Source organism: Sorex araneus, chromosome 1, assembly GCF_027595985.1.
Source record: "Sorex araneus isolate mSorAra2 chromosome 1, mSorAra2.pri, whole genome shotgun sequence".
NCBI lineage: Eukaryota > Metazoa > Chordata > Mammalia > Eulipotyphla > Soricidae > Sorex > Sorex araneus.
Window position 1 is genome coordinate 203,228,132 of NC_073302.1, and position 14,713 is coordinate 203,242,844.

The following is a 14,713-nucleotide window of genomic DNA, read 5'->3' on the forward strand; positions in this document are numbered from 1 at the left end:
TGATGTCGTTTGGTATGTGTGGCTTTGCATGTAGCAGAGTCTGCTTACTTGCAGCCAGAAAAGATTATATTATTGCACTGCACATGTCTCAGTGATGTCTAATTGAAGCTCAAATTCATTAAATAGCCTAGATTGATGTAGAGCTATTTTCAGTGGAGACCACAGCAACTGTGTTCAGAGTTTCTATATCCTATGGGGGTGAAAGTACTAAAGTAAAAATTTCACATATTAGGAGCTGGAGAGATAGTGTAGGGGTTAAGGAAAGTGTGCTTGGCTCAGAGCTAAGCCTGGTTCAAATCCCAGGGCCACATGTTGTCCCTCAGACACCACTAGGAGGGACCCTGGAGCACAGACCCGTGGGTAAGGCCGAGCACTACTGAGCGTGCCTCCCCCCAAAACTTAAATTATGAAACTACATCATTTTTGGACTTCACCTCAAGAAACACTGAGCTGATAGAAAAGGTACATTTGCCATACCCATGGCGCATGTCCAAAGAGCTGCTCACCTTCTGCAGGTTTGGCTTTATCTCACCTTTCTGAATTTGGTCTTTATGTACCTTTCCAAGTAATCAAGTGGAATTCTTGCAGGTCCAAAAATGCCTTGTTGTAATTAGACCCCAAGTGGCATTGTGCATCCCCCCCCAACATACACACACACACACACACACACACACACACACACACACACACACACACACACACACACACACACTTGGAAATCCCTATAAAAGGAGGGAAAAAAAGAACACAGAGGAAAGAAAAGGACCATTCCTTGCAAGGAAGACTGGGGAGGGAGTCTGGGCTTTAGAAAACTGTCTCCCCGTGTTGAAGAGTAGGTATTCGAAGGAGAAGCTGCCCCATGCCATACCAGTGATTCCAGGTTGCCCTTTGGGTATTTGTGGTGGAAGTAGCATTTTTCTCACAGAATTGTCATTAGAGGGCTTTACAAGTCAGCAAATGGTTGTTTTGTTTGGAAGTCAGCAATTTGGGCCAGAGACCTAGCTCACGAGTGTGAGCTTGGCAGGTGGGAGGCCCGGGTTCGAGCCCCAGCACTGCCTGGCACCCTGAGTAACACTGGGAGTGACCCCCAGGTACAAGGCCTGTGAGCACCTATAACTGCTGAGCGCCTCAAGTGCTCATAAACAGACAGAGGAGTCTGTAACTTAAAGGGGAGCTTGAGAGGCGACCGGGGAACTTTGTTTATATCACTAAGCAAAATGCTTTTGGGTTTTGAACTTTTTCTGCTCTTACCCATCTGACCGCAGAGCAGATTTTTAATTTTATTTATTTATTTTTCTGGCTTTTTGGGTCACACCCGGTGATGCTCATGGGTTACTCTGGTTCTGCAATCAGGAATTATTCCTGGTGGTGCTTGGCGGAACATACGGATGCCAGGGATCGAACCGTGTCAGCCGCGTGCAAGGCAAATACCCTACCTGCTGTGCTGTTGAGCTGGCCCTGGGGCAGATTTTTTCAGTTGACAGACCTCTTCCCTCGTGGTGAGGGCCTCCTTAATCTAATGGAGGTTAGATTTTATATCCTCTGAAAAGCCTTTTTAAACCCTTTTCTACCGTTAGCATCCCAGTTGAGATAAGAATTCCTTCTCGCTGCAACTGTATGTTCCTGAATGTAAGTTCTAGTATTTCTCGCGCCATCCCACTTATTATAATCACTTCTTTACTTATATTTCTGGCTGAGTAAGTGGATTCTGAAGCGTGTCAGGACTTTACCTGGATGGGAGGGAGGGAGAGGGAGGAAGTGAATTCAGAAGGTAAATAAAGCACAGTAACACATTCTTAGTTCTTAGTTCTTAATTGGTAGGGGACACCTAGGGCGTGCTGCACTCAGCACTTTTAAATTTATGCCTGGACACATAAACTGTGTCTTAATTCTTATAACTTCCATGCTTGACCTGATGCCACTATCCCCTCTTGGCGTTCGGAAGTGTTAACTCAGTCATCCATTTGTGAAAGGTAAAAAGTTCATGTCTCTTAGACCCACATTAGTTTTCACTCAGCTGGGACTTTCGTTCGTACTATAAAAAGCCCTAAATATAAATGCTGCATTTAAAATTGTTCTTAATTATCAAATGGTTTGTGAAGACTCACCATGCTGAATTACTTTAATTTAGAAATTTTAAATTGACCAGCATTTGGTGTTGTTAATATTCCGTGCAGTTACTTGGTGGCAGCGGAGGGACTGTTAGAGCTAAACCAGGCCTGGAAAGGTGTCACCGTGCTCGGTGGTGACATGTGGTGGTTTTGTCTGCGATTCAGTTTGATCAAGGAGTTGCAGCAGTGATAGGGGAGAATTACACACTTTATTAGAACCACTAGCTGTAGTTGTATATCAGTGTGTCACTTTCAGTTTGTTCTATTTGTTTCGCAGAGCTAGGGAGTGAGCCTGGGCTCACATGTGGAAGGCATGTGCTTGACTTCAGACGTACAGACCCAGACCACACGAAATCGTTGCTAGGTTCTAATAAAACCCGTGTGTCCATTTCACAAGGTTCTGTTTTTACATGAACATTCCTTTGAGTTCTGCCTTCCTTGGTGAACTGGAAACTGACTGTAACGTGCGTGTGTAAGAGGACCAGAATCTCTCATTCTCTGTGACGTCAGCAGCTACAATGTCTGGACCTGTCAGTACAGAAATTAGTTTCTGGGTTTCATAATTTGGAGAATAGATACTTTTATATCTTTGGTACTTTTAAAGCCGTATGATACTTCAGAATCACAGAAGTGGATTCAGATGATAAATTTCATCTTTAAGGCTGAGATTTGATTCACAGCACCACGAGGACCAGACACCCAAGAATTTCTCTTTAGTATTGCCTGCTCAGTAAGGAAAATGTGTGGGAAGGCTTAGGTAAAAATTATCATTATTTCTGAATTTTATGATTGTAGAAAATCCAAGAGAATAATGGGCAAACTATTATAACTATTAATAAGAGTTTAGTCAAGATTGTTGGATACAGGTTTAAAATACAGTAATATACTTTAATCAAGTTTTTTAGAAATGTAATGGTCCCCAAATTGCAAGGCACTACAAAAAATTTTTAAGATCTTTTAAATATATAAAGGAAAAGAAATAGATGAATAAAGAAATACCCTATTCATGATAAAGAAATCTTGATAATATAAACATTTGGTTTTTTTTCTGGTATTATTGCATAAACTTTGTGCATTTCTTTTTTTTTTTTTTTTGGTTTTTGGGTCACACCCGGCAATGCACAGGGGTTATTCCTGGCTCTTGACTCAGGAATTACCTCTGGCGGTGCTCAGGGGACCATATGGGATGCTGGGATTAGAACCTGGGTCGGCCGAGTGCAAGGCAAACGCCCTACCCGCTGTGCTATCGCTCCAGCCCCCACTTTGTGCATTTCTAATTAATATCCTAAAAGGACTTCTTAGTTTTGAAGCCATACCATACCACAGAGTGCCTCGGGGCTGGTTTTGCTCTGTACTCAAGGATCATTCCTGACTGTCAAACCAGGGTTGATCTTGAATCCTACACTGTTGGGGGCTGGAGCGATAGTGCAGCTGGTAGGGCATTTGCCTTGCATGAGACTGACTCTGGTTTGATTCCCAGCATCCCATATGGCCCCCGAGCACAGCCAGGAGTAACTTCTGTGCATCGCTGGGTGTGACCCAAAAAGAAAAAAAAAAAATCCTGCACTCTTTCTCCAAACCACTACTCTCCCCATAGGACTTTTTTTTTTTTTTTAACAAAACAAAACAAAGAACCTTAAAATAAATTGTAATTTATTTATTTTAATGTGGGGATATTAACGTGGGGACATTCTCTTCCAGGTATTATGACACATTAGCAAACTGAAGTAAATAAATACATAGCCAGAAAAGGCTTATGAACAGTAACAGCTTGCTGTTTGAAAGATAGCCCATCATAAATCAGTAGAAAAAATAATGTGCAGGGCTGGAAAGAGATTCCAGTGGGTAAGGCACTTTCCTCTCTTGCAGCTGATCTGGGTTCAGTCCCCAGCATCACATAGACTCCCCTGAGCCCTGCCCAGGACGGGTGTGATTCCTTAGTGCAGGGTCAGGGGTCAGCCCTGAGCACAGCTTCACACCTTCCTTAACCCCTGTGTAATGCTTTGGTCCACAGATCTCTCTCTCCCTCCCTCCCTCCTCCCCTTCCTCCCTCTCTTTCTCCCTCTTCCTTCCCCTCACCCCTCTCTTTTTCTTGATGTTAAGCAGAAAGGATAGATTGCTAACTTTGGTTACTTGAGGAGGGTACAAAATAAAACAAACCTTAAGAATACCTTAAAAGACAAGGACAGAATATTGTCCAGACAGTACAGGGCTTAAGACTCTCTCTGCATGCAGCTGACTCTAGTTCTATCCCTAACCGTGCATCTTCCCTAAGTACCACGAGGAGTTAACCTGCAAGCATAGAACCAAGAGTAGCCCCCAGCACTGCCAGGTGTGCCCCCAAGTCCCCCAAAATAGATCAGGTAAAGTCAGATTTTTTCAAAAAGGCAAGCGCCGATCTAAGAATAGGTATACGTGTAGTATAGAAAACAGTAACTGTATAGAGTATATAGAGAACTATAGTTTCGTGAAAAAAAGGCAGATGATGCAATGGAAAAATACCCAGTAGGTATTTGCATAGTATAGAAAGCAGAGACTATGTAGAATAGAAGAAGAACTCCTATGGTTTTGTGAGGGAGAAAAAAGCAAAGAACCCAGTGGAAACAGAAAAATGGATACCAACATGAATAAGCATTTTCTAGAAGATGCGATTGGAATGGCCAGCAGACTAATGGATGCTTGGGAAATGCAAATGAGTGCAGCAGTGAGATATGGTTTCTCTTGATAGGCATGTTGCTTGGACAGTTAGCAGAGAGAACATGGTTTTCTCGCTTGTGACTAAAGGGAAGGAGGATGATAAATTGCTATATCCGCTTCAGGGAACATTTGGCATTGTAAGAAGTTTAAAAATACATGGGCAGGAAGATTACCATACAAACTTCATGTCACTTTATGTGGCATGGTAGGGTAGATGCAGGATTGTTTATCATTGGGGGGATTTCAGTGTTACATGTTTTGAAGCCAGGATCAAATATGAACAATTACTAATTGGTTTTAAACGTAACGTGGGTGACTGCGACTTTATGATGCTTTTCTCTCTCATTAATTTCAAGAACTACTATTGTTTTTGTTTCTGCTTTGGATGGTGCTTCAGCAGCAGTGCTCAGTACTACCAAAAGCTGAATCTGGTAGGGTAGGGAGGTCATGGCCTGCTGTGGACTGAACCCAGGGCCATGTGTGTGCTTCAGCCTTTGGACTTGCTCCCCAGACCAAGAAGAACTTTATTGTTTGTTTTTGCTTTGGGGCCACACCCAGTGGTGCTCATGACTTCCTCCTGGCTCTGTGCTCAAGGATCATTCCTCATGGTGCTCTGGGCACCATATGGGGTGTTGGGATTCGGAACGCAGGTCAGCCACATGCAAGGCAAATGACTTTTCCCCTGTACTATCTCTCCAGCCTGAGTGAGCTATTTTTATTTTATTTATTTATTTATTTTTTATTTTTTTGGCTTTTTGGGTCACACCTGGCGATGCACAGGGATTACTCCTGGCTCTGCACTCAGGAATTACCCCTGGCTGTGCTCAGGGGACCATATGGGATGCTGGGATTTGAACCCGGGTTGGCCGCATGCAAGGCAAACACCCTACCCGCTGTGCTATCTCTCCAGCCCCTGAGTGAGCTATTTTTAATTAAAGTTGGATGTGAGTTTATTCTCTAAGTAGGCTAAATTTAAATTTTATTCCTGTGGACATGGATGGACTAAAATACAGAGGAACAAATGACAATTTTGCACTATATTTTCAGTGATGCCAATTGGTGGAAAGGAGAAAATCACAGAGGAATAGGACTCTTCCCATCTAATTTTGTAACAACTAATTTAAACACAGAGTCTGAGGCAGGTAAGTCAAATCTTAGGGAATATAAAGCTGTTACCTAAGTTTTACTCTACTTAAATTTTATAGTTTAATTTTAAATATAAAGTTGATGGGCTTCTCATTCTTGTTTTAAGTGGTTTACTAGTAGGCAATATAGCTTCACCTACATTTTAGGGAACTGAGGGTTAACTTATTGATAACCATGTTCTCCAAGAATTATTTCCTCATATCTTAGGTCCTTTGAATATATGTTACGAAAGAACCTGTGGCCATGAAAATATTTGATTCAGTCTAATTCTGTAGCATCAGTGGCAGCCTCTGTCTGTTCAGTATGAAGAATATTGGTTTTATTTAAGCACGAGTGCTGTGGGAGCCTCATTGACTGGGTCTGAGTGTGATTACAGGGGTCAGACATACCCCTCGGGGGCGGGAGTGATAGTACAGCAAGTAGGGCATTTGCCTTGCATTCACCTGACACGGGTTCAATCCCCGGCACCCCATGTGGCACCCCTTGAGCCTGCCAGGAATGATCCCTGAGCACTTTAAGCACCACCGGATATGGCCCCAAAACAAAAACAAAAAAACACTCTTCAGTTTTAGACTCACCCTCATATGGCCCTGGGGAACTTGAGACAGGAGTAACAAAATCGAAACTAGGCCCCTGTTTGGTCATCTAAGCTCAGGTGCGCAGGTTCTCAGCTGTGGAGGGCTGTGCCGAGTGCTGCCGTTCATCACCCAGGCCGTGAGGAGGGGGGGCCTAGTCGGAAAGGACAATGATCTCAAGGAGTAGCTCTCGGTGTCTGAACACTCTTTTATCAGGCTCTGTCCTCTTCATGCACAGTTTAACTGAGTCCTCAGAATTCGGATAACCGGTCTTCCGTCCTTTTGCTGATCAGCACATCGAGGTTGAGAGGTTGAGTGGCCAGCAGGAGAGAGAGCCAAGATTCTGGAGTCAGTGACCCCCCTCGAATGACCTTCTATTTACCCACTGGGGGCCAGAACTGTGCCAGCCCTTACCAGTACAGGGCAAAACCAGAAAGCGCTCTGTTGTGTATGTAACATCTTTGTATGGGTACAGGGGCACATTCAGGTGAAATAATGTGAAGAGAGATGGATACTCATCTGAATGCCAAATACTTTCCCAATATTTGTATTTTTTCCCCTTCAACATAGAGTAAAAGTATACTCCTTTTTCTTCCCATCTTTATCTAAATGGAGTCTATGTAGATAGGGAAATTGAGGGTTTTGTTACTATTGAGGCCCCACAGGGGTGATTGGGCCCTGGTGGTAATCGCACCCAGTGGTGCTGCTGGTACCCCACAGCCACCAGAGTCACGCCCCCTGTACTTGGGGAGTAACTGCAGTGCTGGGAATTACCCCAGGGCCTGTCACTTGAGGTGCATCACTGGCTCCTGGTGATGCCGTTTTCCTGGGCGTGCTAGACTCTGTGCAGGCCTTCCTACAGGTGGTTTCCCCTTTATGGAGGCTGGGAAGGGTGAGTGGCAGTTTTGAGAGCACAGGGGACTGTGTCTTCCTGACGTGTCATGCCGAGCTCTGCTCTTTAGGACACACTTGCACGTTGGCCTGAGGTTTGAGGACAGACTGGGTGTCGGGTCTTTGCTCAGGCCCCCAGACGGTCCATCGGCAGATGCCTCGGGAGCCCGAGGCTTGCGAGGCCTGAGGTCGGAGCCTTCAGCATCTCCCACTGTGAGCGTGTGTTCCCACGGCTCGATTGCTTGTCTCCAGTGCTCCCGTGGAGAGTGCTCCCAGTGCTCTGCTGACGTGTAAATGCCAAAACTGCCCCTGCTCATCACAGTAGGAACCAGGGGCAGGGAGGGCAGTTAGGGAAATCCTTTTATCTTGTGAATCTTTTAAAGTTGTAGTATTTTTTTGGGAGTGGGGGTTTAGTTCGGGAGGCGCCCGAGCGGTGCTCAGAGGGCTCAGGAATAACCAGCACTTCTCAGCCTGCCGCCCTGAGTGCCTCAGTGCTGGTGCTGCAGTAATGGGGGTGACAGACAACCCCAGGGTGCCGGGGGTGTGGGACACCGGGTGCCAGGGGCTGCGCTGGGGTAGAGTGCACTCCTGTAGTTAGTTTCATTGTAGGGGTCTTGGGGGGATGGGGCAATACTCGGCATTGCTCAGGGCTCACTCCAGGAGTTCTTTGTGGTGGGGGTACTCTGTGTGGCACATGGGCTAAATGTGGATCTGCGAGATCAGGCACTCCAACCCTGTGCTCTCTCTCCAGCCCTTTTATTGTAGTTTTGACCAGAATTTGCCCCTTTTTGGGGGCAGGGCAGGTGTGTGGGGGGACGGGACTAGAGACATCAAAACACTGACATCTGGTAGGTCAGATACCTAGGCAAATACTCGGGGCTTCCTCCTGGCTCTGTTCAGGGGTCACTCCTGGTGGGGTTCGAGGAGCCAGTTGTTGGTGCTGGGGATCGAACTAAGTCAGCCGGACGCAGGACAAGCTCCTTAACCCCAGTACGATCTGTTGCACCCCCAAATTTGCTTGTTAAAATCTAGTCTATTATAGCAGTACTCTAGTGAGCATTTAAATGAGTTTTCTGGGTGTATGTATTTGTCAATTATTTTCCACCTCTTGGTGAAAGGCTTTTTTTAATTTTGTTTCATCTATTGCCAGAGTTAGGTTGAAATCAGGTCTTTGTTTCTTTGTTGTTCATTTGAGTAAATCTCTTATTTTTATAGCTAGAAAAGAATAAAGGAGCTGACATTCAATTTTGATTTTATTATTCTTTTTTTGTTTTTGGGGGCTACACCCAGCAGTGCTCGGGCTTACTCCTGGTATTGTGCTCACTGATCACTCGTGATTAGCTCGGGGGACTATAGGGTGTCCTAGGGATGGAACCCAGGTCACCTGGGCCCTCTGCCCACTCTACTATCCACTCTGGCCCAGTGGGTATGATTTTTTTTTTCTTTTTGGGTCACACCTGGCGATGCACAGGGGTTACTCCTGGCTTTGCACTCAGGAATTACTCCTGGCAGAGCTTAGGGGACCATATGGGATGCTAGGGATTGAACCCGGGTCGGCTGCGTGCAAGGCAAACGCCCTACCCACTGTTATTGCTCAGCCGCAAATGGGTATAATTTTGAAATGAGCTAAATATGTAATGCTCTCACCTTTGTGCATTTGTTTACCATAAAGAGATAACAGTTTTCCAGAAAATGCTGAAAATTACACTTCCCATTAGTATTGTTTGCTTGTTCTTCTAGAACATTGTTACTCAAAATGGGGCCCCATCAGGGGTGCAGGAATGATAGCTGGGGGTGTGCATGTTGGGGGACTTCTTGGTAACCTTAGATGCAAATGTTGGGGGGAGGGAGGGAGCTGCTTTCTGTTAATTCATTTAAATTTCCAGAGGGCTTCTGAATGATTCTTTTTCTTCTTTTTCTATAAAAGGAGCAGTAGGCTAAATAAGTTTGGGAACCTTGGCACTAGATTACTATTTCTTATGTTACTCATTGGCGTATTTCTAATGCCTCAAACAATGCCTGGCAGGTAGTAAGGGCTCAGTAAACACTGGTAACATGAATGGGTGTCCTCATGCCATTATTGATGTATGTTGATTTTGAAATGTGATGGCACATTTAATTTTTTTCTTAGTGATAATTATTGACTACATGTGATGACTGAAAAACCCAAGTAAATGCTGATTAATTTAAATTTACTTTGTTTTCATAGCAGCTCTGGATAAATTGAATGTAATTGATGATGATGTGGAAGAAATGAAGAAATCTGAGCCTGAGCCTGTTTACATAGATGAGGTATGCCTTCGTTTACCTTACTGTGTTTATTAACTTATTCAGACATTTTTTTCCGCCCCTTAATGCCAGGAATCTCAAGGCCTTCAGGGATGCAAGACGTAAACTACTACTGAGACACATCGCTGGCTCTTCAAAACTTTTTTTTAAATTGTGTTTTGGTTCTTGGGCTACGATCAGCAGTGCTCAGGACTTATTCTGGTGGGCTCAACCATAAGGTGGGAGGATTGAAACCCAAGTTGGCCGTGACAAGCACCCACCTACTATCTTTTTTTTTTTTTTTTTCTCTTTTCGGGTCACACCCAGCGATGCACAGGGCTTACTCCTGGCTCTACACTCAGGAATTACTCCTGGCAGTGCTGAGGGACCATATGGGATGCTGGGAATCGAACCCGGGTCGGCCGCTTGCAAGGCAAACGCCCTACCCGCTGTGCTATCGCTCCAGCCCCCCACCTACTATCTTTCCAGCCCCCAATTAAGCCTCTTAAAATGTATTTTCCTTGAAACTCCTTAGTAAGGGTAATTTTTTAAAAAAATTTTTTGAGAATCACTGTGATGTACAGTTACAAACTTATGAACTTTTGTGTTTGCATTTCACTCATATGGTGATCGTTTACCCATCCCTCCACCAGTGCCCATTCTCCTCCACCAATGATCCCAGTATCCCTCTCGCCACTCCCACCCCATCCCCCACCACCCCACCCTACTGCTTCAGCAGAGCGTTCAGGGGTAATTTTTATTGTCATTGAAATGGAAACTCTTGTTTATCGATGTCCTGTTGCTTTTTAGGATAAGATGGATAGAACCCTGCAGGTACTTCAAAGTATAGATCCAACAGATTCGAAACCAGACTCGCAAGACCTCTTGGACTTAGAAGGTACTTGGTGCACATGGGGGTTATTTTACATTATTTACTAGTTAGCTGCTTAAGACTCTTACATTTCCTATGCTGGTGTTTGCTTCTAGAGATTAGAAATCTTTGCTGGGAAACTGTATAATAAACTAGTAATCCTGTTGATTGGAAGGTGCTATATGAAAACTGTCCTGCTCTAGGCAGAAGGCTGCGATAGGGCTAAGGGGCTGGCCACGTGGCTGGCACACACGGGTCCTGGGCTCAGAGATCAGCCCTGTCCCGGGCCTGAAAGTCAGGCCGGCAAAGCCAGGCTAAGTATTGCCAGAAGGACCCCCCCCTTAAAACCAAACCAAACAAAACCCAAAAAATGAAGGATGGCTTCATATTCCTGTAGTAAGCCCACAGTGAAACTGGTTGGAGAAATCTACAGTCCAAAAACAGAAGAATTAAAATAATAGCTTAAGCATGTTAAAATGTGTCAGAAATTTTAGAAAGTCTCACAGCTGTTTTAATTCTCTAGTATGATTCTAAGGACAAAATGATACATAATTTTTGCGAATTTTGTAATGTAGTCTTTTTATAGTACTCAGGAAAATTTAAACAACTAAATGTTTTATTCCATTTTAGTCCTTTGGGAGAAAAAAATCTCTATGACAAAAGGACACTCTTTTTAAATCTTCTCATAGAAGAAAGCCAGGTTATAAGATAGAATATTGTGCTATTTATTTTTACCAGTGTTTATATTTGGAAATATATTGTTTAATTTTGAAATAGTTCAGAGAAATGAAAAAATGTTTATAGCCTGCCCAAAATTACATATGCACTGTATGTGACTTCAGTTAATGTGATTTAGCTAATAATTTCCTATATTATTTTTTCCAATTTTTATTGAGTCACCAGGTTTTACAGTTCTGTGAGTGATAGGGTTTCATATGTGCAGTGTTCTGACACGTATCCACCACGAGAATGTTCACTGCTCTCCCCCAGTGTCCCAGGGTCCAGCTATTTTCAAGACTGGGATATCTCAAATCCTAGTTAGTAAGCTTGGTAATTCCAGGGCACATGTTAGAATTTCTATTTTGAGTTTGATTTTTGTCTTTGGTATTAATGTTGATGCAGAATAATATTAAATGTAGTCTTTTCCTAGCAGAAGCTTAATTTTTGGTGTACTGCATTTTGGTGGGCTAATGCATAAAACTTGTGGAAAGTCATTTTTTGCTTATAAGCTTCAAGATTTCAAAGTGCTTTTGTATTTACAGATGTCTGCCAACAGATGGGTCCAATGATAGATGAGAAACTTGAAGAAATTGATAGGTGAGATTCTGTGTGTGGGGAATAACAGGCCAAGTCTGTGTTAGCTTGGTAGGCAGAACTGGAAGGAGATTTTGTGGAAGGGCTGAGTCTTAAAATTGTTTCTTAGTTTCCAAAACTCTTACAAATCCAATAGCAAGATGATACTTTTTATTTGGGTAGCCAGCTTTTACTGGTACTGCACCAATTTGCCTGGACCCCAAGTTACCCTGACCAGGCGGCCAGTTTCCTTTGTGTCTCGGGCCAGAGTGGAGGCTGAGTGATGTGAGGTGAAGCTGAGGAGAGGACAGCACACAGAAGGAGAGCAGGAAACTTACCAGGTTTGGTTATGCGAGGAGAAAGTCCTTGTCACGTTTTGGGGAATGGAGGGGGTGGCTTGGGCTACACCTGCAGTGCTCAGGGCTTATTCCTGGCTCTGCACTCAGGCATCATTCATGGTGGACTTCGGGGACCACATGGGGTGCTGGGGGATCAAACCCGGGTCTGCCGCATTCAAGGCAAGTGCCCCACCCTCTATACTATAGCTCCATTCCTGAGTCCTTATGACATTTTAAGAAATTGTATTTGTGGAGCAAAAGCCTATGCTCACAAGTTTTCTTTTATTTTCTTCCTTGTGTTTCTGTTTTCACATTTTTATTATGTCAGTGCTCTGGCACCACATCCTCGGCCCTGGCATGGACCCACCAGCCCAGTAGGCCAAGTTTCACTGGGAATGACCCAGGTCCCCTGCATGCCACTTAAGAGCCTTCCCCCACAAGCTGCCGCTGGCACCATATAATCTCATTGATGGACATGATCCAGAGACTCAATATAAATCTCTCGGAAGAGAGCACAGAACGATACGCCATAGACAGGACGCCAGAGGAGGGCGGATGAGGCCCCTCCCCGCCCCAAAAGAGCCAGTCCCAGCAGCCGAAAACCTCCAGAATTCAGCTGCCTCCATGCTTCCGGCCGCTCTCCACATGCCCAGACACACCCAGGAATGAATCTGTTCCTGGGCATCTCATGCTTTATGTCGCTGATATGCCAAGAGTAGCGCACAACATTTGATGGGGTTTCAAGTAGAAGGCAGTCAATCTTAGGGCGAGCCATATTTATACATATACATATAAGCACACGCGGCTCAGCCTTTAACAGCATGTTACTAATCTCTTACAGAAAGGCTTAAGGGCTCCTGGGGGGGAATACAACAATCATCACGTACTTTCCTCAAAGAAACCTTTTTTTTTCTCATTTTTAGCAGATTATTTATAACAAGCAATACAAAGTAAATTATTTCGGTTCTGCTTTGGGGGTTGGGATTCAGGATAAAATATGGTGGGAAGATGTAATGGGGTGGGATTGGTGTTCAAATATTAAATGTAATAAAATATTGTGAACAACTTTATAAAAATAAGATTAAAAAATATATTTTAAAAAAAGAGAGAGAGAACCTTTGCCCAAACCTCCACTAAATTGTTCTGGGTTTTTTTTCTCCCTCCAGTATTTTATCTAGTTTTGCTGTTCCCTAGCGATAAATAGCACTGAAGAACAGACAGTCGGGATTTTTTGCTTTTAACTTTGCCTACTTTGCTTCCTGCTCAAGATTCCAGGAGCCACGGGAGTAGCCTCAGTGAGTCGGGGGCCAAGGCTGAACCCTTTGGGTTCCGTCACCCCCTCTGGTCAGCCTTTGAAGCTGTGGGATTTCGAACAAGGAGATGGAAACCGTTTACCTCTGCCTTGAGCAGAAAAGGCGAGGGGCACTCAAGACTTTTCCTTTTGCAGTTAGTTACAAGGGCCTTTGGCACTGGGGAAATAGTGCAGTGGGCGAGGTGTTTGCCTTGCATGCAGCCAACCTGGATTCAATCCCTGCTGTCCCATCTGATCCTCTAAGCCCACCAGGAGTGATCCTGCCCCCCCCCCAAAAAAAAGCCTTTTTTTAACAAGTTTTTGTTAAAAATTGTTGATTTTGTTGAAAAATCCCTTTACTATTAATGAAATAATGGTGGTATTGTCATCGTATATGTTGGAAAAAGCATGAAATATCTCTACACACACACACACACACACACACACACACACACACACACACACAGGCTTTGGGTTTCAGTGCAGGAACATTCTTAGTGAATGATCAAACTAGAAAGGATTTTTTTTTTAATGGTATTACTGCAGGTGGGTATAGGAGATGATTTTTAGACCTAAAAGCACATCATATACTTAGTTCAGCCTAGCAATTTCAGGACCATAACATAATGTATAAGGAGTATCACTTATCACTGTCATCTCGTTGCTCATCGATTTGCTTGAGTGGGCACCAGTAGTAACGTCTCCATTGTGAGCCTGTTGTTACTGTTTTTGGCATATTGAATACGCCTCGGGGAGCTTGCCAGGCTCTGCCATGTGGGCGAGATACTCTGGGTAGCTTGCCAGGCTCTCCGAGAAGGATGGAGGAATCGAACCCAGGTCGGCTGCATACAAGGCGAACACCCGACCCGGTACGCTATCGCTCCAGCCCCATGTGAGACTGAGTTTTAAAAAAATTACGTGCCTACACATGCTACAATTTAAGGAAATAGAAAAGAACTGTCCGGCCAGGGAGATGCCCCACATGCTGCGGTGTCTGCTTCACGTGACTGGGCCCAGGGTGGAGCCCCGTTGGGGCCTTAGCACTGCATGCGGCCCTGAGCACCATCAGGTTTGGTGCCCTGCACTCCCCCCACAAACCTGCCCTTGAAAGGTATCTATGGATGTCATATAGTTGTTGTTGTTGTTTTTTAAGAAGGGAAAAAGCAGAGAATAAGTTTTATATTGAAAAAACTTTCTTCAAAATGAAAAAAAGGTCTAGGATGGTTAATGAT

At 44.2% G+C, this 14,713-nt stretch overlaps 1 protein-coding gene across 4 annotated transcripts in view; it reads left to right on the forward strand.

The window, feature by feature from the left end:
* Window positions 1-14,713, forward strand: part of STAM2 (signal transducing adaptor molecule 2) — a 73,553-nt gene that overhangs the window by 43,802 nt on the left and 15,038 nt on the right. For 3 of the 4 annotated variants that reach the window (XM_004619374.2, XM_055147333.1, XM_055147339.1), the window contains 4 exons: window positions 5,856-5,950; window positions 9,630-9,712; window positions 10,499-10,586; window positions 11,822-11,876. In XM_004619374.2, the coding sequence (XP_004619431.2) occupies window positions 5,856-5,950; window positions 9,630-9,712; window positions 10,499-10,586; window positions 11,822-11,876 (321 nt within the window). The remainder of the gene's footprint in view (window positions 1-5,855; window positions 5,951-9,629; window positions 9,713-10,498; window positions 10,587-11,821; window positions 11,877-14,713) is intronic. The other variant, XM_055147326.1, reaches the window with a different exon arrangement.